Source organism: Phyllobates terribilis, unplaced genomic scaffold (assembly GCF_046119375.1).
Source record: "Phyllobates terribilis strain yellow unplaced genomic scaffold, ASM4611937v1 Scaffold_13__5_contigs__length_258822181, whole genome shotgun sequence".
Classification (NCBI taxonomy): Eukaryota; Metazoa; Chordata; class Amphibia; order Anura; family Dendrobatidae; genus Phyllobates; species Phyllobates terribilis.
The window spans coordinates 156,306,675-156,330,559 of record NW_027362773.1 but is presented as its reverse complement, the minus strand read 5'-3'; the positions used below and the strand labels follow the sequence as shown (position 1 = coordinate 156,330,559).

The 23,885-nt window shown below is 48.6% G+C and overlaps 1 protein-coding gene across 8 annotated transcripts in view; it reads left to right on the top strand.

The window, feature by feature from the left end:
* Positions 1-23,885, top strand: part of PPFIA1 (PTPRF interacting protein alpha 1) — a 53,021-nt gene that overhangs the window by 6,788 nt on the left and 22,348 nt on the right. For 7 of the 8 annotated variants that reach the window (XM_073658817.1, XM_073658816.1, XM_073658813.1 and 4 more), the window contains exons 3-12: positions 10,052-10,153; positions 10,330-10,494; positions 12,120-12,194; positions 12,269-12,364; positions 12,561-12,782; positions 13,511-13,657; positions 13,906-14,040; positions 19,322-19,405; positions 20,822-20,953; positions 21,465-21,527. In XM_073658817.1, the coding sequence (XP_073514918.1) occupies positions 10,052-10,153; positions 10,330-10,494; positions 12,120-12,194; positions 12,269-12,364; positions 12,561-12,782; positions 13,511-13,657; positions 13,906-14,040; positions 19,322-19,405; positions 20,822-20,953; positions 21,465-21,527 (1,221 nt within the window). Of the gene's footprint in view, positions 1-7,434; positions 7,580-10,051; positions 10,154-10,329; positions 10,495-12,119; positions 12,195-12,268; positions 12,365-12,560; positions 12,783-13,510; positions 13,658-13,905; positions 14,041-19,321; positions 19,406-20,821; positions 20,954-21,464; positions 21,528-23,885 lie in introns of those variants that run through there. The other variant, XM_073658818.1, reaches the window with a different exon arrangement.

Genomic DNA, 23,885 nt, shown 5'->3' with positions numbered 1-23,885 from the left:
GGTGTATTTGTCTTGCAGCAGCTGACTATGGCCGCACATATGATCACTTGCCCTAAGACTCAGGTTACATTACTCATTTTGGGTTCAGGCATTTGTGATGCCTGCGGTGTTGTTCTTGCTCTCCGATGACCCTTGGACGATCCCATTATCAGCTGGTTATCGGCGATGGATCTGCCGGCTTTTCTAGACTGTTTCCGCCTCCGTCTGTAATCGCAGCTCTGAAGGAAACCTGTGTGGTGGGACGGGACCGCCGCAGTCAGGAGCAGTGAGGTGTGATAACCAGATCCTGGAGATGGGAGAGAATCGGAGGCCGGGCCCCGGGGCCGCTCTTCCACCACTTATGTCAGGACAATCAGTGCTTATGTTCAGTGACAGAACTATGGAGGCGGCCGGAGGGTTTTGTCAGCCGTTCTCCGTGCTGCTCCTGCGATTACTCTCTGCTGTCATCACGTTCTTACTCTGCGAAGAGCGAGGTGTCTGATGGGCGCTCAGACGGGCGCGGGGCAGAGCTCTCCTGCTGCTTCTGCAACGATTAAGTCACAGGTCCATGCGAATGTCTTCTGAGGAAATAGAGAAGTGATAACGGAGTAGATGATTGATCCAAGTGCGAATATTACGCCGGCTGTACTCTCACATTAACCCTTTCCAAAACCTTGTCACGATGAGTCTGTGCCCGTGCGATCCATGGTGGCGTTAGAGAGCGGTTCACCCGAGCTTAAAGATCATCATTCTCGGCAGCGCATCGGCAGAATAAGTGCTGCCGAGAACAATGATATTCTATGTGCACAGAGCAATCATGGATGTTTCCTGTAAAGACCGCGGCCACTTCTCAACCACATTTTTGCCTATTTTTATGGACGTAAGATGGACGGCAGCTCTGCATGTACCGCGGGAACTCCGTCCAGTTCTTCACATGGGTTCTTTAAAGGGGCACTGAAGGGGTCCCATTCTTGCGCGGCGGCAGGGTAGGGGGTCCCATTCTTGCGCGGCGGCAGGGTAGGGGGTCCCTCCAGCTACTTTTCTGGTGTTGCGACCGTCCACAGGTCTAGGATAGGTGCTGGCTGTGCCGTCTCCTGTACTGGGGGTAGTGCAACGTCTTTAGGGTCACTATGATGCCATCATGGGATCTTTGCCGGCGTTCAGCTGTATTATTCCACCGGCTTCCTCCTTGCACCGTACTTGTATGTATACAGAGAAAACCCTTGACATCATTTACCATTCTGCACCCTAAATTATTATTTTGACCTCCGAGTGCAGGAGACGTAAAGGACGGATCTGTTCAGTCAGGAATAAGAGGCCCGTGACGCGAGTCAGCCCGATTGAAAATGCCTGAGATGTGACTTTAATTTCTCTCTGCCCCCCTCGTGGTGTGCCGGCCCTGCCCTGAGCATAAACCAGATTATCCTGAAATGCCGTCGCTCCTCCTGCTCTGCAAAAACGAGCGAAACTAAAGTGTCCTCTACCTGCAGAATTAAGACATCAAAGATGCCAACAGGATTTCTGTGCGTTTGGTGTCTTTTTTTTCTTTCCCCCTTTTTTTAATTCGTGATTGTGGAAGGAGTTTAAAACGCCGTGAAATGAGCCAACAGCAAATGAATAGTGAGGTCTAGGTGTGAAGTCGGCTTCAGAGACCATTTAATAGAGTCCATATGTTTCTACTGCAGCCGAGCGAGACGGGGGGAGGGCTGTTATGTCTTTGACCCACCATTTTTTCTTTTTTTAAGAATTTTTGTATACTTATTTTACTTTTGGTCGCTCGCTCCAGAAATATTAGCCACGTCCGCTACGTTCTGTCCAAAACGCGTCCACGCTCAGCGGAGCAGTGGTCCGTGCCTATGGGGAGGTAGCAGAGATAGCGGTCATCCTGACGGGTGTCTGATCGGCCGCAGTCTCACGTGCAGCTTTAGTGATAAGGCGCCATCTTTACCTTTCAAAAAACCTGTTCTGTTCTGCTGGGTGTTTGCTGTCAGTGAATGTAAATGTGGCGCTCACAAGTTTTTATATCACCAGTAAAACCTATCATACATCTAGATTTTTGATGGGATGGGGTGTTTTTTTTTTATTTTAATGAAAATGCGTTCCTAAAGGGTTAATCGCCAATTTTAAGCACTAATTTCCTGATATAAACCATCTGCTTAAAATTCTGCTCCAGCGCCTTCTACACAAAGTCTGAAGAGAAGGAGACGTTTTTTTTTTTTTTATTCTATGTGCACAGGATATTGGTATAAATGGTCGAATCAAACAAGATGGTGGTCAGTGCAGCTATGAAAGGGAATAGCGCACTGACGGCTGGGGGTCCGACAGCCGCCATCCTCAGAGTGGGGCGCAGAACATCCCTGTCTGATTGGAGCAGAGGTCGAGCATGTGCACCTTCACTCCATTCATTGTCTAAGGAACCGCTGGAGATAACCGAGCGCTGGGCTGGCTGTGCCGGCCGCCGGCCTCCCTCGCTGGGCTGGCTGTGCCGGCCGCCGGCCTCCCTCGCTGGGCTGGCTGTGCCGGCCGCCGGCCTCCCTCGCTGGGCTGGCTGTGCCGGCCGCCGGCCTCCCTCGCTGGGCTGGCTGTGCCGGCCGCCGGCCTCCCTCGCTGGGCTGGCTGTGCCGGCCGCCGGCCTCCCTCGCTGGGCTGGCTGTGCCGGCCGCCGGCCTCCCTCGCTGGGCTGGCTGTGCCGGCCGCCGGCCTCCCTCGCTGGCTTGAATAGGAGCATCAGGATGCAAGAGCCACCATCTACCCAATTCAGCACTTCTTTAGACTGCAATACCTTTTTATTCAATCAATAGAAAAAACAGTGCCCTCCGTGTCCATGGGCAGCACCTGGTATTGCATCTCAGCTGCACTCCCCTGAGTACTGAAGAACTGGCCATCCCATGAAGTGTAGTTTCTTCTTTGTCTGCCGGGGGTATAAAGCGGAACCCCTTCTTTCTTATCCTTTACAATCCCTTTGAACTTATTTTTAAAGTTCCTTACTGGGTTTCTCCATCTGAATGACTGGGAGCCCCTTTATTTTGGGTGTGAGTGTGTTTTTTAGGGGGTCTTTCCTTCCTGGTCCATTTTAAGGTCTTACCCAGAGAGGCCACCGCTGCAAAAAAAAAAAAAGTTTGGCCCCTTGTGACTTTAATCCTCGTTGAAACTTTTTTTTTTTTTTGTGTGGAAATTCAGTGATATATATATTTTTTTTACTCCTCGCAGGCGGATGTTCTCTGACCCATTTAGGAACTCAACAGTCCTTTCTCCCCCCAGCCTGTGATGACTGATAACAGGGACCACAAAATTGCATTTTCCAGTGCAGTTGATACAGTCCCTTTAAATGATTTAGAGGTTTAATTACCTTTGTTTAGTGTGTGGGCGCTCGCTGCTATTAATATCAGCGGATGAACAATGCTGTAAATGACTGTGTACGGTTGTCACATGGTGTAGCAGTGCCGAGTGTGTGTCACGTCATGTAATAACACTTTCGGGGCCACCGCAGAACTTTTGCTTTTTGTTTGGGTTTGCTCCGCTGTTACTTTCCTACGTGACATCCGTCCAGTCCGTCATTTTATTGCCCGTAGTGCAGACAGATAACAGGTTTTCTCCCGGCAGGAGGTTATTGCTCGTACAGTAGCGCCTTTGTTTTGCATCGCGGTAAAGTAAATTCTTTCCTGGACTCTGTGCCAGACTGCCGACGTCGGGAGTCGATTTTTGTGATGTGTGGTTTTTTTTTTTGTTTTTTTGTGCATTTGTGTGTTTTGTAACTTACAGCTCGTTACAAGGCCCAAGAGGAGTCTCCCACCAGCGAAGGGGCTAATCCCATTATTAGAGCGCAGTGTCCGGACGGCGTGTCCGGCTTTCTGCTGAACAGATGGTCACAGGTTTGGTTTGCAGCCAAGGGCTACGGCAAGAACACAGCGAGGCTTGTGTGTCCGTCCGACTCCTCTCTGCACTTCTTGGATTGCGGCTTCACTCATCCGACTGAATAATGGATCGCTGGTATCATCCTGCGGTCCCCGTACAGTGGGCATATTCTCAGCAGCACATCTTTGGTGTACATCGCTGGTATCGTCCTGCAGTCCCCGTATAGTTGGCATATTCTCAGCAGCATTTCTTCTGTGTACATCCCTGGTATCGTCCTGCAGTCCCAGTATAGTTGGCATATTCTCGGCAGCACGTCTTCTGTGTACATCCCTGGTTTCGTCCTGCAGTCCCCGTATAGTTGGCATATTCTCGGCAGCACATCTTCTGTGCACATCCCTGGTATCGCCCTCCAGTCCCCGTACAGCGGGCATATTCTCGGCAGCACATCTTCTGTGCACATCCCTGGTATCGCCCTCCAGTCCCCGTACAGCGGGCATATTCTCGGCAGCACGTCTTCTGTGTACATCCCTGGTATCGTCCTGCAGTCCCTGTATAGTTTGCATGTTCTCGGCAGCACGTCTTCTGTGTACATCGTTGGTATCATCCTGCGGTCCCCGTATAGTTGGCATATTCTCGGCAGCACATCTTCTGTATACATCCCTGGTATCGTCCTGCAGTCCCCGTACAGCGGGCATATTCTCGGCGGCACATCTCCTGTGTACACTGGTAGATGTGCTGCTGCATTAACGATATGACCAACCAGTTATCAGGATCGCTCATTGATCAAGCATTTATCAGCACTCAAGTTTTTTATATTTTCTACTTTTCTGTAAATCTTAAAGGAGCCTTGTTCTGTAGACAATCCTTGTCAGACGGTCCGCTGATGATCACAGGTCGCAGCTGTAAAATATGTGGAGAAGAGAAATCAGGCAGCAGGTGTTCTATGTCCATATAGCGCCCCCACAGGATGAAAGGGATGTTACACAGTTCTAACTGAAGTCAATGGGCACTCTGTAACTCATAGACCGGTCATCCCGAACAAAAGATGCTAATTGGTGGGATCCCTGAATGGGGAGGGGGTTCACTCACTATTAACTTGGTATAAATAGTATAAATAAAATGCGTTACATTTTCAATTTGTTACCTTTTGCAAGGTCTCTGCTTGTCTTCAGTGAATGGGGTCAAGTCTTTATGCGGAAGTCAGGTTGCTTTTTGGGTAGCAATAGCTGTACATTACTAAACCATATTGTTGCCGTTTGATACATTGTAGAAAACTTCGGCTAGAAGAGATTTGTGCTATAGGTGATGTACTTGTCTCATGATACATTGTAGAAAACCTTCAGAGCTATGGGATCTTGCACTGATTATTTGTTTTTTCCATTTGCTGTAATCCAGCCTGTATTACTGGGAAAGAGACAGTCCTCATATCCAGCGTGTATTAATGGGAGAGACACAGCTCACATCTAGCCTATATTACTGAGAGAAACACACAGACCTCACATCCAGCCTATATTACTGGGAGAGACACACAGACCTCACATCCAGCCTATATTACTGAGAGAAACACACAGAGCTCACATCCTGCCTGCATTATCGAGAGACACACACACCTCACATCTAGCCTATATTACCGGGAGAGACACACAGACCTCACATCCAGCCTATATTACTGAGCGAGACACACAGACCTCACATCCAGCTTGTGTTACTGTGATATAGTTGATTTCTTTATTTTTATTCTGTTAAATAACGTTATGCTGTGCAGCTACAACTTCCATCATACCCACGTCAGGACATGCAGGGCATAGTATATGACCCCTGATCTGGTCTGTGCCAGTGCAGCTTTTCTTGAGGAGTCCACGCGTCCTGGGGCTTTGTCTCTGCATTTCCTTCCTGGGACGTTTTACTGGATCAGCTAAGGAACTGTGAAGTGCTGCGTGCTTTTAGCCATAAACTCTGCAGTAAACAGACGGTAATGCAATCTGTTGTGGGATTTTTGTCCCAGCATTGTTTCCCATTATGTAAAAACCTAAATAAATTACATTAAATCTGCTCCTGGAAGCCTCCTGGTGGAGGGATCACCTCGTGTGACCCACCCAGAGTAGTCACTGGGTCAGACGAGGAGAAGACCACCCTCGGCCAGATGATGTTGGGGCTGCCTGCTGCTGTCAGGTGACATCGTCCCCTATAAAGGCCGGCTCCCATCAGTCAGCGTCAGTAACACTTTCCTGTCTGGGCTGAGAACGGATCGGGAAATGTTCATGCATGTCGCTCAGATGCAACAACTGGAAGACGTTAATCCTGCTGCTTTATTAGGAACAGATCTCCGCCTGCTATTCACTCTTGGATCAGATTTGGGATTTTTCTGGCACACTTCAGCTTCTGTCTTCTCTGGAAACCTGTGTCGGGAAGACCCGTGTCCCTATCCGCTAAACTTAAAGCCCTTCTCAAAACTGGCCGCGACGCCGGTGACCCGTAAGAACTCGGCTGTGCCGGAAAGCAGCAGCTCCATAGTGTCCTGACGCCTCGATAGTTCCATCAGACTTTTCTTTCTTTCCTCGGTGCTTTTTTTTGGCATAAAAAGTCCAACCAAGATCATGCTGGATAAAACCAAGAGCAAAATGTGTCCAGAATTCGGTGCCATAATGGCTGCTGGCCCCGGTGTAAAAACTCTGCTTCCTTTGCTTGGAGCCACAGGTTCAGGCTGACAACTTCTGATAGCTGCCATTGTAGCGCTCGTAGAGGTTGTCACCTTGCTTTTTGGCACCTGCTCATTCTCCCCTGTATATGAGGCCGTCATGTCCACGTGTATTCATATTAATCATCTTAAAGGGGTCGTCCCATAAGCAATATTTATTACCTATCTACAGTATGACTACTGGGGTTCAGCCGTGCAGACCACCAGCAATCTCGAGAATGAGTGTGGTACCAAGGTAACCTGTATGAATGGCGAGCGCGTGCGACCGCTCCTCCTGCGGTCGGGGTGAGCGCGTGCGACCAATACTCCAATCACCAACGTGCTTATCTCATGGTCATCCTGCAGACCCCTGGGCTTGTAGATGTTGGGGGTCCCATTGGTCTGATCCCCCAGCGATCATACATGGATTGGTGATAAATCCTCTATGGGTCAGCCCCTTTTATACATGGATACGTGTTGCTGGAAAAAGGCCACGTCTGTCCCACAAAGAAATGCGAATAGAGCCGTCAGCCCTGTAGACTCCTGTGCGGTATATGGCGGAGTGTTTGCCATGTACACCCGGTGTCAGCTGCTGACCCTGGGGGCAGTCACCCGCCTCTTCTGGAATTCCTCTTCTAGGCCCCTGTTACCCTGCAGCCGGATCCTTTAGAAATGCTCCGAGGCGCGGGACAGATTGCCATTCCTTCCCTGTGGTTACAGTTTGTGTAGATCACAAGGACACAATCCCTCGGCTGCTCCACGTTCTCAGGAGGCCTCAAGTGTGTGAACAGTAAGAACCTCTGCCGAGAGCGACTGAGCGCCGGTCCCTGGGACTTGATATTGACCCTCGTAATCATTAACTCTCCTCAAGTCAGCAAGGAATTTTACTGCCGAGTATGAAAGGTGAAGAGACTGTCGTTACGGATCCGGTTACACGGATGTTTTTGTTGTTGTGGGTTCATTTATCCTGCCCCGCTGGGCCATGTGCCGGGGAGCTGACAATCTAGTATCTCCTGGTCTAGTCCATACGGTGACCAGGACTTGTGTGATAGGACATCTGTGGACCAGGTGAGATGTTTAGGAGGTGGGGGACCTACAACTCTATGGAGATGGCATCCTGGTCAGTGAATGGGAAGATTCTTGTTTACACCCAGGGGCCGAGAACCTGAGAGCTGCTCGCAGCTGACAGTGTGCTACAATGTATCAGTGGAAGTCGCCCATGGTGCATCCAACTTACAGGATTGTTCGGAATGGGTACAATTGTATCAGATTTGTAAGGGAGCATTTGACCCTGGCCATAAGGAGACTTTGTAGTGCTACTTTCATGGCAAATAAGATTAGCCATCACCCCATGCGTGCGCTGTGACGACACCACGGACCTCGCAAACTGCAGGAATCTCCCTGGATATTTTTGCGGCTCAGATACTCTGCCGTCACACTACACGTCATTCACCATTACTCATCCCCTGGGTCATGTGTGTAGCGTGCGCCGGATCATGGGTGGACATCACCACCCGTGTCAGAGGGAGATAATCTCTTAACCTTTGTGTAGTCAGAGGAGATAATTACAAGGTATTTTTTACCGTCATTTATTACAACGTAAACATCCGTCTGTTGGGTTGAACTGGACATGTATTGAAAGAGTAAAAGAAGTTTCAATACACTGATTGCGAGCTGAGGAATTTAAATACTATAGCAGAAAGTTGCTGAGCTTTTTGTTCATTGATTAAGCATTGCACTGAATGACGGGAAAACTTTTCTGTGCGCTCATGTTTTTTTTTTTTTTCCCCTGAGTGTTTTGACACTTAGTGAACAAGCATTAGATAGTAAATAAGTTGTCGTTATTCGGCAAGTTATCACCTATCCATCTGCCTAGCTGATTGATGGGAGTCCAACTGCTGGAATCATCACTGACCTCAAGAGCCGGGTTCACAGATCATCCGATAGTATGGAGTTATGGCCAAACATGCACTTCTCTGGAAGAATCCTAGGCAATAAATGGGGCGGTGGTGCACATGCGCTTCCCCAGCAGTGCCATAGATGATTTGGAGTGGTGGTGCGCATGCGCTTCTTCAGCAGTACCATAGATGATATGGGGCGGTGGTGCGCATGCGCTTCTTCAGCAGTGCCATAGATGATATGGGGCGGTGGTGCACATGTGCTTCTTCAGCAGTACCATAGATGATATGGGGCGGTGGTACATATGTGCTTCTTCAGCAGTGCCGTAGATGATTTGGGGCTGTGGTGCGCATGTGCTTCTTCAGCAGTGCCGTAGATGATATGGGGCGGTGGTGCATATGTGCTTCTTCAGCAGTGCCGTAGATGATTTGGGGCGGTGGTGCATATGCGCTTCTTCAGCAGTGCCATAGATGATATGGGGCGGTGGTGCATATGTGCTTCTTCAGCAGTACCATAGATGATATGGGGCGGTGGTGCATATGCGCTTCTTCAGCAGTGCCATAGATGATATGGGGCGGTGGTGCGCATGCGCTTCTTCAGCAGTGCCATAGATGATATGGGGCGGTGGTGCGCATGCGCTTCTTCAGCAGTACCATAGATGATACGGGGCGGTGGTGCGCATGCGCTTCTTCAGCAGTGCCATAGATGATATGGGGCGGTGGTGCGCATGCGCTTCTTCAGCAGTACCATAGGTGATATGGGGCGGTGGTGCGCATGCGCTTCTTCAGCAGTACCATAGATGATACGGGGCGGTGGTGCGCATGCGCTTCTTCAGCAGTGCCATAGATGATATGGGGCGGTGGTGCGCATGCGCTTCTTCAGCAGTACCATAGGTGATATGGGGCGGTGGTGCGCATGCGCTTCTTCAGCAGTACCATAGATGATATGGGGCGGTGGTGCGCATGCGCTTCTTCAGCAGTACCATAGATGATATGGGGCGGTGGTGCGCATGCGCTTCTTCAGCAGTACCATAGATGATATGGGGCGTTGGTGCGCATGTGCTTCTTCAGCAGTGCCATAGATGATATGGGGCGGTGGTGCGCATGCTCTTCTTCAGCAGTGCCATAGATAATATGGGGCGGTGGTGCGCATGCTCTTCTTCAGCAGTGCCATAGATGATATGGGGCGGTGGTGCACATGTGCTTCTTCATTTGTGCCGTAGATGATATGGGGCGGTGGTGCACATGTGCTTCTTCAGCAGTGCCGTAGATAATATGGGGCGGTGGTGCACATGTGCTTCTTCAGCAGTGCCGTAGATAATATGGGGCGGTGGTGCACATGCGCTTCCCCAGTGGTCCCACAGATAATATGTGGTGGTGGTGTGCAAGCGCTTCCCCAACAGTCCCATAGATAACATGGGGCGATGGTGCGCATGCTCTTCTTCAGCAGTCCCACAGATAATATGGGGCGGTGGTTCGGCTGCACATCAACTGCTTTATTCTGATGGTGCATTTCTGCCCCCATTATAGAGGTCAGTGGGGGTTCCTGTGGCTGATCCCCCCCCCCCCCCCTTCAGAAATCGACAAGTTCTCCCCTACACCTTATCAGACCCTCCAAGTGAATGTTCATTTTGTCTTAAAGGAGTTTGCAGCGCTGACTAAAGAGCTGAACATCTGCCGGGAGCAGCTGCTGGAGCGGGAGGAAGAAATTGCGGAGTTGAAGGCGGAAAGGAACAATACCCGGGTGAGGATGACACATGGGGTAACGGGTGAGGATGACACATGGGGTAACGGGTGAGGATGACACATGGGGTAACGGGTGAGGGCAGTGCAGCCACCTGGGTTATGTTTTCTCATTTATCTGCTCGTGTCCTTTTTGATTTGTGCCTTTTCTCAGTCGCATGTTTTGTATCTTTGCAGCTCCTTCTGGAACATCTGGAGTGTCTTGTTTCCCGGCACGAGCGCTCGCTCAGGATGACCGTGGTGAAGAGGCAGGCCCAGTCCCCGGCCGGAGTCTCCAGTGAGGTTGAAGTCCTGAAAGCTCTGAAGTCTCTTTTTGAACATCATAAAGCTTTAGATGAAAAGGTAATAACGTGTGTGACTGATCCCGATGAGACGCCCGCGGGTGACTGACGCTCCATAATACTTTAATGGGGCTGAAACTGGTTTCTGAGAGCAGCACGTCTCGGTTCCCTTCCCGGGACAATTTGTTTGGTTCAGTCCCTAATTCTGGAGGATAATTTAATTGAGCGCAGGATTGGAGAGATGCGGGATTGGGGCTATTGTTACAACTTATTTTTATAACTCTAGTGTTAAAGCAGCTCTGCCCCCTTTATGCACTGCGCCGTGTAGGGTCGATTTTATTACAGCTAGAGGGCGCTACTCCTAGAGCCCAAATTGGTGCTCCAAGAATACATTGACTATTCCAGACGGGTATTCTTGATCCATGACCTTCGAGCGGTCTGATGGGGGGGTGCTGACCCCACCTGCAAGTTGTAGAGTTCCTCTTTTTCGTCTCTAATATATGTGAATGATGTCCCTTACGTTATCCTCGTGGAGCCTAACCCCTTCCCGATGCAAAACATAGCTGTGTTATACAGCCGTCACCTGCCTCGGGCAGCGTCGGCCAGAGCTAGCTCCTATTGCTATTGGTCAACCCTTTAAATGCCTCTGTCAATCTCTGGTAGCTGCATTCAAGACTTGCTGCTTTGGTTGCCTACGCCGCCCCACTCGTCCCACCTTTCCACCACTACGCCAATGAGATGCGGTGACAGCTGGCTGCCTGCTGAAGGCCCCCTTGGCCGCCATCTTGGTGGTACTCTTAAAGGGAATCTGTCACCACTTGGCGGGAATTTAGGGGAATAATAAGCACATAGGCGGGGATTGCTTGGTCACCCGGACGCCAAGCCTGTACAAAATAGAGTTGATTAAAACGCTTTTCTCTGCAATGAAACCTCTACCATGGACCATACAGGTATGTATAGATTTACTTTTCTATACCCTGTATGGCCATAGTGGAGGTGTGATATCTCCAAAGTGGTGACAGATTCACTTTAAAAAAAATACTAAGCATGAAATCCTTATTTTCTCCCGTAAAACAAAACCACACGTAATTTCTTAGTACATAATATATTAAAGTGAATGGTATCCTATAACACTACCACATTTCCTGCAAAAAAAACAAACAAGACTTCTTACGGCTATGTGGACTGAAAAATAAAAAAGTTCTTGGTCTTGGAAGAAGAGGAAGAAAAAACGAAAGTGCAAAGAACAAAACAGGGAAACCTGATACTCGGGCACATAGAGCATAGTCCTATGCATTGGCTTTGGGGGGATTTTTCAAAATGGAACAAAATAAGGAATGTTATGAAATAATCATCGCTGATATGGCGATTCCTATCAGGGCGTCATCACTTCCAGTCCTATCTATCATTCATGTGACCACTGCAGCCAATCACTGCTCTGAGCACTGATATTTGCACATGACGATGCTGCAGCAGGGAGGTCACTGATAGACGGGACGCAGGATTCACGAGGTTAGTAATGCTTATTTCTTTATTTTTTTCTCACATTCTTTATTCTTTTTCTGGAATGAAAATGTACCTTGAAGTACCGAGCCGTGGTTGTGCCGCTGTTCACACTCCGCACATAGGCCCCTGTTGTAGGGATCACACCTGAGCTGCACCTCATCTGTCTTCTCGTCTCTCCAGGTGCGGGAGCGCTTACGAGTGGCATTGGAGAGATGTAGCCTCTTGGAGGAAGAGCTGGCAGTGACGCACAAAGAGGTGAGTTGTCCGATCACCGTACAATCGCGAGCAGTAAATGTGAAATCGCTGATATCCCGCTGTCGCCCATCCAGCTGATGGTTTCACGAGAGCAGAACAATCAGAAGAAAAGCTACAATGATGAGTCCGGAGATCACGAGCAGGAGAATACACCCAGCACTAACGGCAAGGTGGGTGTCCTCTGTGTGCACCAGGGTGTAGATCTTTTGCATGGGACTGCCAGGAGCTTGGCGTGTGCAGTCAGCGATGGCTGTCTAACAGGCCGGCTCCGGGCTCGTGGTGATTTGATTTCCTTTTCATCTATTCCTGATGCGATCTGTCGAGTTCCCGGAGGCGATTCCTTGTTAATTCTGCATTTTATGACAGAGATCATCTGACGGCTCTTTAAGTCACGATGAAGACCTGTCTAAAGTGATGGAGCTCCAGGATGTGATCGACAAGCAGTCCAAGGAGCAGAGTCAGATGAAGGAGCGCCTGGCCGTCCTGTCTAACCGGGTTACTGAGCTGGAGGAAGACTTGGACACGGCGAGGAAAGATCTCATTAAATCTGAGGAGATGAACACAAAGCTGCAACGTGACGTACGAGAGGTGAGGAGACGTGATGGCGACCGGGAGCTGAAGCTGCCATGTTAGAGGATGGCTGCGAATACAGGACAAATATTAATATTAATAAGAAAATCATAGGAATGTGTGTCTGAGGAAGGAAAAGCAAAACCATGGAGAATAGAAGCGGGACATCTGCTAGGATTTGCAGTATTGGGTCTGTTGAGCATCAGATGCAGCATTATGGGAGGAGGGCTCCGGGCCGCGAGCGGGTGGGGAGGAGGGCTCCGGGCCGCGAGCGGGTGGGGAGGAGGGCTCCGGGCCGCGAGCGGGTGGGGAGGAGGGCTCCGGGCCGCGAGCGGGTGGGGAGGAGGGCTCCGGGCCGCGAGCGGGTGGGGAGGAGGGCTCCGGGCCGCGAGCGGGGGATTGAATGAGTCCCATGTGGAATGGGAGGAGCGTCGGCCGCCGCAGGTTGGGGTGGTGGAGGAGAACGCCGGTCTCTGGTTGAGTCTCCAGGGCCTGGGGTATGGGAACCATCAGATGCATCTGTGGTTGAACAAGAGGAGCAGTGAGAGGTTTTGGATCAAGGAGGAGTCTTTGAAGTTCTGGTGTCTGCACAGGTTTCTGGAGGATGTGATCTGTTCAGGATATTAACCATAATAACGAGTGATTATCAAATCTTGGTGACTGAGATACGCAGGAGACCTTTTATAGTGGAGCCGGTCGGTGTTTGGTGAATGCGGACCTTCATCTCGTCACTGCTTCATTCTCAGGCCATGGCCCAGAAGGAAGATATGGAAGAGAGGATTACGACTCTCGAAAAACGCTACCTCGCTGCCCAGCGCGAAGCCACATCCGTGCATGACCTCAATGATAAACTTGAAAATGAAATTGCTAATAAGGAATCAGTACTCCGACAGGTAATGTTTATACGCCCTCTATACTCCTATACGCCCTCTATGCATGAACTCTGGATGTTTAGAAGTTAAAAAAAAAAAAAATTGTTAAACGTTATTGAACAGCCCTAAAAATACCACAAAAATTATTTCAGTAGCTCGAGATCTTATATAGCTTTTCACTAACGTGTGTAAAATTTGCCAAAAAGACTGTGTCTTGTTGTCTAGGAGATTATTAAGGGTTTAATAAATCAATGTGTTCTTGATTCCAGAGTGAAGAAAAGAACCGGCAGATTCAGGAACGTCTGGAACTAGCGGAGCAGAAGCTTCAGCAGACGATAAGGAAAGCAGAGACCCTGCCCGAGGTGGAGGCCGAGTTGGCCCAGAGAGTCGCTGCACTCTCAAAGGTAAATGAGACCACCATCGATGGTCATGTGATGTGCCCCACAATTGCTAGACAATTAACTAAACCTTGTGGCCACCCTAGAAGCCTGGTCAATGGTGGTTGTTTTCTTACACCTAAGGTTAAAGTATAGCTCATCCCAGCAATGGAAGTATCTTTATGGCATAGGATTAACTCTACCTGCCAGGGGACAGCGAGGGACATGCATCCCTCCATTCTGGGGACAGCGAGGGACATGCATCCCTCCATTCTGGGGACAGCGAGGGACATGCATCCCTCCATTCTGGGGATCGGTGGACATGCATCCCTCCATTCTGGGGATCGGTGGACATGCATCCCTCCATTCTGGGGATCGGTGGACATGCATCCCTCCATTCTGGGGATCGGTGGACATGCATCCCTCCATTCTGGGGATCGGTGGACATGCATCCCTCCATTCTGGGGATCGGTGGACATGCATCCCTCCATTCTGGGGATCGGTGGACATGCATCCCTCCATTCTGGGGATCGGTGGACATGCATCCCTCCATTCTGGGGATCGGTGGACATGCATCCCTCCATTCTGGGGATCGGTGGTATGCACCAGTCAGACCAGTATATATAGGTGATAATTTATGTAGACTGGATTCCCCTTTAAAAGATGCCAAACCTACCCTATAAGAATACCCCTTTTAATTCCCGGTCACTCGCATTCAGTGCAGACCTTTCAAAGGGGTATTTCCAACTCCAAGATCGTAGTAGCAGTAGCATCCAATTAGAAATGCTGTATAGTTCTCCTGATTAGTTATGTCACTTACCCCATATGCAGGGCATTCTAACAACTGTCACTATGAATGCCTGTAACCATCGATACCTAAGCTACTGCAATGCCCTGTACATGGGGCAAGTGACATGGCTAATCAGGAGTACTATACTACATTTCTAATTGAAGATATTTGCTAATATTATTATTATTACACCTACTACATATTGTGATAGGATTTTGGAGATGGGAATACCTCTTTAAGTCTTTCCCAAGAAAACTCGCTATATCCTTCCGCTTCTCTCGCCCTGTTCTATATGATGATATTTCGGCTGAAAGTTTCACTTAGTCTGTGAATTTCATTAACCCCTTCCTGACATGGTGATGACATGTCAGGTGCGGGTGTATGAAGTGTGTCTAATCCAGGCACTGAAAAAATCGCTATGGCTCATGCAAGACGGCAGGAGAAAACGATAGTGCAGGAGTCCTGGACGGGTCTTGGACTCATGGTCCATGTTGGAGCTGGTGGAGATTTTCACAAATATCTTTTAGTCCATATTAATTTTTGAGGTCCTATAAAATATGGAGATCGGCCTTGGAGCTACATAAAAGGGAGTGTAAGGGAATCACTAATGTCATCTTCCTATGGGAATGGCTTTCAGTGTTCTCATACTAACGGGCAGGTTTTTATAGGGTTTCTTTTTCATAGTAGATAATGACTGATCGCTCACCCATCCATTACTGGTAATTGGCACGATACAATATGGACACCAGTATCCGGGCTGCAGAGTGAATACAAGAAATCTCAGCCCTGGGAGCTTCGGTGCAGGGATTCTGATGACGACCTGATATTAGGGGATTGTTATTTGTGCAGTTTCCTTACATATCTTTTTAAGGTGCTCTAAGGTTCAATGACAAATCTGCTGAAAAAAAACCCTTCACCCAGACGTTCGCCATTGGCAGAATTATTGTGATGCAGAATCCGCACCAAGCTGCAGTGCAATATGTATAGATCGGGTATTGGAAATGTATGCACAGGTGGCAGCAAAAAAAGCTAATGCGGCATGTCACGGGACTACCTGCAGTTCCTGACACAACCAGGTGTCTGGAGGCGCCGCTGCGTAGGGGGATGTTGTGGTTCAGATTCTTCATATGCACCATCAGGGATCATTAAGTGATGGCCGATCCTAGCGATGTGCCGTTACTTGCCGGTCACATATACTTGGACCGCACGGTTTAATTTGCAGGCTGAGCAGATGGATATGTAGTTCTGGGGCAGCCGGTGCCGGACCATGTAGGGACAATGCAAAAGATAAATTTCAGCACCATGCTGTTCCTTATGGAGGTTAAGACCAGATGATCCAGACTTGTTGTTTTTGCTAAAACATTGTCAGGAGACCCGACAGGTCCTTGTCATTCTACGGTTGTGTCTTCCATGTTGTTCTCCACGTTTTCGGAGGCGGTGAGGTCTGGAGTGAGCGGCGCAAAAGAAAAAAAAAAAAGTTTGCTTTTGTATTAATAAAAACTTAGCCCAATTTTGAACTTGTCGCCTCCTCCAGCGCCCTCGCCTCCTCTGTCTGTGCGTGTGTCTCTGTCACTTCTCTTGTCCTCTGACTCTGTAGTCTGAGCTTTTGCCTCCGGGAAAGCCTGCTGCTCAGGAAGCTAAGATGCTTGGACCTGTGCCTAGGAAGGTAGACAACGCTCACTGTTTTCTGCCATGCTTGTTCCATTGCTTTCTCTGATGAAGGGCAGTGAAAGGATCCCATGCATCCATCTGCGGCTAAAGCTAACAATCCATTCCATGGCTGGGATGTGCCGCCGTACCGAGTGAGCCTCCGCACTGCATCCATTCAGCACCCGCTACACCGTGCATGTCGTGCTGCCGCTAACACAACTAATACTATGTACCCAGCTTTTCCCAAGGCCGGGGTCTGCCCCTTCTGGCCGCTAAGCATGAGCCGCCTTGATAATGCTTCTCTGTGTGTACTTGTCTGTATATAGCGAGCGGGAACCTACTATTACCTATCCAACGACGACTTGTTGGGACCCCCACCGATCCTGAGAGGGGGCTCTAAAATGCTCCATATGGGACTGGCAGAAGCCGAGGCAATGTATAGAGAATGAAGGAGCGCTGGGTACGTGCGTGGCCATCGCTTCATTCCATCAGAGCCCCATTCTCTGGGTCAACGGAGTCCCACTGGTCGGAGTTATTACCTAATCATTGGATAGTTGATAACTTACAATAATGGGAATAAACCTATAATCCAAAATGGAGAGATACTGATAATCCAGAACATAGAATACAGAACACTGAGACTACGTAGGATATTTGAGGGCTCTCTGCAAGGTACGATCTCTCCCCCCTATTTGATTGTTGGGGGTCCGACTCTAGGCATCACCACTGATCAGTGGATTGAAGCAGGTCACAGTGGGCACGGGGTCCCCTTCGTTGTTCACCTGGTCCAGCTCTGGACATTTAGTAATGCCTGTACCCGGTGTGAATGGGACCGAGCTATAATACCAGGTGCCGGCATTAGGTAAACGGTGAAGGGCGCCCACTGCTCTGCCGTCCTTTAATCAGGTGTTTGGCATCAAGGTGCTGATCCCACTGATTTGATGATTTTCTGAACCTCGAGGACCCTTTATATTTTAGACACTTCCCTGAATCTGTCCTTTCTGGATCCAGCACCGTTCTTTCCAGGCTTGTTTTCTGTTCTGGAGGACGTCGCTATCCCTCGCATTAGTGAAGTTTTCTCCGTACCGTCGCCTGCTGTGAAATTTGTTTTACCTGTTTGCTTCATTGACTGTGGATTTAACACCTATAATACTGGTTGAGGCGTTCTCCAAGCCAGCATCGATGGGAACCTCGTTACAGCGCCTCTTGAATTTATTTTCTGGTCCAGCAGGCGCCTCCTCCCGCGTGCGCACCTCCTCCCGCGGGCGCACCTCCTCCCGCCGGTGCACCTCCTCCCGCGGGCTGCCTCTTCTTATGAGAAGGAGTATAATTATGGCCCCATTACTCCTCAATGATGAGGCTGCAGCGGACCTACTATTCAGGAGAGGCACCGGTGGGTCGGAGGAGGTTCGCAGGGCCCGGACTATGAACATGGCTGCTGGACCGTAGTCGCACGAGTATTTTTGTTCACCTCTATACATGCATATACCAAAGGAAATAGTATTGCCCCCATGAGTGTCGTGTGACTTCATGCGTCCACATTCTCCCACAACATCGGGCACAACCAAGGCTTCGATCCGTGCGAGCAGAGGAAAGTCGTGCCGCTGTCTGCTCCTGGAGATGCTGTAAGAATGTAGCAATGAGAATCAATACAATATTTTTCCCCTTCTTATTAATGTTTTTTCTGGCCCTGCTTGTTGACTGTTTCCTTGTTGAAGCACATTTTTTTTGCACTGCACTCTGCAAACAAATTGGGGAAAAAAGTAACTTTGTAGAACAGAAGGTAAGCTTAATGGTAATCAGGGCACGGATGACCCCCATCATCCCATGTCCAGGCATGATAGATTTATAGGACACAAAACGTCTTGGTATAAGGAAGTTTGGCTTCCGGCCTCCGGTGTTTCGCCCTCGTACAATGCACCGTACGTTATAATCTCCCACAATGAATCCCATTATCTCTAGGAATGAAATGCGTCATCGAGCTGTAGTGGAAAATAACAAATGGAGAATTCTCCCCATAGAGACGTCATTCATAGGATCCCACCTGTATAAGAACCGACATCCCCTAGTCACCTTGTTCTACCAGGTGGCGTCCGCTGGAATTATTGGGGCTCTTTCTTCCAAATGTGAACCCATTTTTTTTTTCAGTGCATCTAAAATAATAATAAAAAAGGGAAGCAATCTTGCAAAAGGTCGTCTATTGTTTTATATCTTCAGTTTCTGTGCAGATCTGTGTTTCCATGACAACAGACTACAAACAAACCCGGTGTAGTCTGATCCGACAGTCCTATTCCCTTTCTTCTCTCCACTTCTTGCTAACCTAGAAAACGTGATGTAGTGGATAGGCAAGAGGGATTACGGTGGCAGGATCAGACTGCACAGGGTTTGTCATGTGTAAATGTGGAGACACATGAGTATGCGTGGGAGCTGCGTGCACAAAACAGTAGTTTTTGTTTTTACCTGCACAGGAATAAAAGCAAATGGTTGTGGACTTACTGAGCGAGTCTGAAGATGAAGGATTTTTTCCCGCACAGCGGCGGTTCAGCTATGAGCGAGTGCGGCCGACTGCAGTTCCCTGTATTGCCAGGAGGGGCACAATGCAGGAAAAAAACCTAGAAATGCAAAAACCAGCCCTGTTAATGAGACCTGTAAATGCCTGCGCTTCTCCATTTCATCACTGAGGGGGCCGTATATCGTGCATTGTCATCTGCACCCACCTCCCGGCAATGATCAGTCACTGCTGCGGTGCACACCTGCTGTTGGCTTGTATTCACACTGCAGAATCTCACCAATAACTACATTTTCTGCTGTGTGGCATGTTGAGAAGCCGACATGACCTTCTGTTTTTTCCTGCCTTTATCACAATAGGCCGAGGAGCGACATGGCAATATCGAAGAGCGGTTACGTCAGATGGAGTCTCAGCTGGAAGAGAAGAACCAGGAGCTGCAACGGGTAAGACGCCGGCATGGTGGCCGGGTGACACCGGAGCGGTGCAGATACAGGCTAGGCTGCAACACTACAGGCCTCTCCCCCTGTCTGCACCGCGATCCGGACCTAAACATGGAGGAGAATGGGACCCAGACGCAGCCTCCACTAAAGACCCTGCTTCACATAGTGAATGTGTAGGTTTACATTGTACAGTGATTATGTAATTGGTTTGATGTGTCTTGGGTCCTGGTCTCTTTTTCCCCACCAAATGTCTTGAGTCCCATGTTCCCCTAAACCCCCACTTCACCACAATGTCTCAGTTTACAGGCTCACACCCCACCAATGTCTCAGCATATAGCCCACCCATCCCCCACCAATGTCTCAGAATATAGCCCACCCATCCCTCACCAATGTCTCAGGCCATAGCCCTCCCATTCCCCACCAATGTATTGGGGGCATCAATGTCTGGGATCACAGGCCCACACTAATATCTCGGGTCGTAGCCCACCCATACTCCATATTAATCTCGGGTCACAGGCCCTCACCAATGTCTCGGGTCACAGCTCCCAACGATCACATGCCCCCAGCAATGTGTCAGGTCATAGCCCCCCCCCCCCCCACACACTAATGTCTCAGATCACAGGCCCCCACCAATGTCTCTGGTCAAACCCACCTATCCCCTACCAATGTCTTGGGCCATAGCCCCCCCCCCCACCAATGTCTTGGGCCATAGCCCCCCCCCCCCACCAATGTCTTGGGCCATAGCCCCCCCCCCCCCACCAATGTCTTGGGCCATAGCCCCCCTACCAATGTCTTGGGCCATAGCCTCCCCTCCCCCCACCCTGCCAGTGTCTTGGGCCATAAATGCGGGTTCCCACAGGTGAGAATCGCCTCCGACATAGCAGGGCCCAGAGGGCTTGTCATGGGGTTTTTCCGCACACTGTGAGCAGCTTGTAATCCATCATAATGCAATGCATCAGCACAGCCCTGCAGAGGCCGGAAAGCTGGAGCCATGAAGAGCAAAGGCCAGGAAGTGTGTTGTGTGTTTTTGTTTTTTTTTTGATTTTTTTTGTTTTTTGTTACATTAAAAAATAAAACTCTAGGGAAGTTTAAAATATAAAGAAATCTTCCCTTCAAACCAGTTTACAAAAAATTGAATTTTTTTTGTATACATTTTTTTTTCCTGAATCTGTGACTCCTGCTCTTAACATATGGCAGATTCCAAAAGTCCTCACCCCCCCTCCTGTTGTGTTCTCCGTTCCAGGCGGACAGTTAAATCCGACACTGCTGACATTCATTAGCACCGTGGCTAAAATTAGCCCTCTAAGTATATCTGTGCCTAATTTAAGCCCCCTGTAAAGAGGGCGGTCTCGCCCCGGACCGCAGTCTTACATAACCCCTCGATCTGCAATGTTTGAGATTGCCCTTTAATCTCCCCAGGCCCGTCAGAGAGAGAAGATGAACGAAGAGCACAATAAGCGACTGTCCGAGACCGTGGACAAGCTGCTGTCCGAGTCCAATGAGCGGCTACAGCTCCACCTGAAGGAGAGGATGGCGTCTCTGGAGGACAAGGTACGGCCTGGGAGGTCTTACATCGCTGTGGGGGTCAGCAGAGATCCCTTTTTTTTCTATATTATAGGTGTATGAGCCAAAAACGTAGCTATAACTGAAAAAGTGAAATGCCCACCCTTGTGTGCGGCGCCTGAGACGCTGCACTGGTGGTCCCCCGTGGGTACTGGTGGTCCCCCGTGGGTACTGGTGGTCCCCCATGGGTACTGGTGGTCCCCCATGGGTACTGGTGACGTAAATATACCCCCTCCACCCAGAGAAAGCAGCTCTGCATTGTAAGGACCCCACAAACAGCTCTTCATATCTCAACTTCCCGTTAAGCAGAACCATCACTCGTTTTGTTTGCAATGTCATTTTTTTTTTTTTTTTAACTGGTGGTTTTATTTCTTTTGCACACATTTTCCCCCTATTTTTGCGAAGCTCGTAGATGTAAAGTATCGGCGAGACCCCCTGTATCTGTAGGGTGTTCGGTATGTATGAAATATATAGTGAAATCACGTTTTCTCCCTTGCAGAATGCCCTTATCAGAGATGTCGAATCTGCCAAGAAGCTCATAGACGAGATTCAGCACGAGAAGGTTGGTTTAAGGAATACAGCAGCGTAGCAGCATCGCACAAATGTAAATGTCGACCTAGAGTTTTAAAGGGGTCTTGTCATAAGAATCACCCCCGCCCACGAGCCCTGCACACATTGAGGTCTAAAGCCATTCATCTGAGTGTCCGCCATGTACTGCTGCACTCTCCCTGCTGCCGGGAAGAGCCGGACTGATGACCTGCAGTTTTCACTCTGACGTCATTGTGAAGGCTGCCGATGATCAGGGGCCTCTGGCTGCAGCCATCACGTAGCATTATTTATCATTAGACCGGTGGGGGGCACTGGTATTAGAGCGGAGGAGCAGCAGGTGTCTGGGAGCAGACAGCCCCTTTAATCCTTTTGTACTGCAACGGTTTGCAAATACTTTGTTTAAAGTTCTCGCCACCTTAGAAATCCCTGATTGCTGTCAGAGTATAGGAACATTTCAGTGGCAGAAAATCCCATCCCGATCTTGTCTCCTAACGCACCAGGACGTGATCGGGATCCGTTCTCTGCTGCCAGACACTCACCGCCGGGATCTGGAAGCACCAGGCGTATTAGAAAGCTGCAGAACTTTTCATTGTGCCATGATTCATCTTTATTAGGAGCCCGTCCGTTATCTCTTAACACTGGTTTTATTATAGTTGTGCACTCGCGGGACATCGTCCAGTCTTACGCGCCTTGTTAAATCCTGTGGCTGTTCCGCCTCGGTGTTATAATGGCGGCTGCTGTCAGATACTTTTTCTACATTGCAACCAAACATTATGCATCTTCTTTTTTTTTTTTTACTTAACCCCTTCATGACTTTGGGATTTTCTGTTTTTGCTCCTTCGTATTTTGCTCCCCTTATTCCCTGAGCCATAACTTTTTTATATTCTTCCATCAATATGGCCGTAATTTTGAACTACACCATTGATTTGACCATATAACCGTCTGGAAAACAATTCCAAGTGCGGTGCACTTGCAAAAAAAAAAAGTGCAATTCCGCAATTGTTTCGTTTTTTTTTTTTTTTTTTTTTTTTTTCATTTCCAGTGTCCACTAAATGCTAAAACTGACCTAGTAATATGATTCCCCAGGTCGGTACGAGTTTGCAGATACAGAACATCTATAGGTTCTTTTTTTATTTAAGGAGATGAAAAAAAAAATATCTGGAATTTGTAAGAAAAAATAGTTTTGCTTCTGTCACCATTTTCCGAGACCCGAAGCGTCTCCACTTTTCAGGATCCGGGGCTGGGTGAGGGCACCGAGCTGACGTTTTTATTGATACCATTTTGGGGTAGATACGATGTCTTGATTGTGTGTTATTGCATTTTATTGCAGTGTTGCGGCGACCAAAGAAACCCATAATTCTGGCATTTCGATATTTTTTTTTCTCATTATGCCGTTTACCAATCGGATTAATTTACATTATATTTTGATAGATCGGACATTTCTGAACGCAGCGATACCAATTTTTTTTTTTATTATTATTTTCAATGGGGCAAAAGGGGGAGATTTGAACTTTTTGTTTCATTTTTTTAATATTTTTTTTAAAACTTACCTTTTTCTTTTTGCAATAGTCCCCTTAGAAGACTTGAAGCTGCGATCATCCGATCGCCTGTGCTACACATAGCAGGGCTTCAGCTATGCAGACCCCCGCCTGTCGTGACAACCCATCAGGACTTGTGACGCTCTCCTGCCCGGCACGTGTTAAATGCCGCTGTCAGTGATTGACAACAGCATTTAACTAGTTAACAGCCGCTGGTGGATCTCAGATCCACCTGTGTCTTAGAGGCACATGAAAGCTGATCAAATCCGCAGCCTATCATCGGTCAGGGCGCCATCACTTCTGCACGGAGCGGCAGCGCTGCAGTGGGGTGTGGATTCCAGTGGTAAATCAGGCTTTTATCTTTCATTAGGGTCCCTACTTTTATACAGAAAATTACATACTATTAGTGTTTAGATATTAGGGTAAAATTTAAAGGGATTTTAGGAGGCTTTTAAAAGGGTTTGTCCATCTTTTGGTGACTTTTTTTTTTTGTCATGTAATTGTGACTAAATTGCGTCAAAGTTAAATGTAAAGTGATAAAAAGCGTAAAAGTGTAAAAGAAAAGCCAAAGGGTACAAAATATTTAATGAAGCCGAAATGCATAAAATAATTTTTAGCCTCAAGCATGTAAAATAAATAAATAAATAATCTTGAAAGATAGAAGATCACTTTAAGATAAAAATGTATTGCACTTTCCTGGTAGATTCTGTACAGATTCCTTGGTCGCTCGACTACACCTGTCGTACATGGACACGCGGCGGCAGCGATGATGGCAGTATGTCCACCGTGCGGCTTTGGAGGTCCCTAGTCAATGTGCCGTGATATTACAGTCC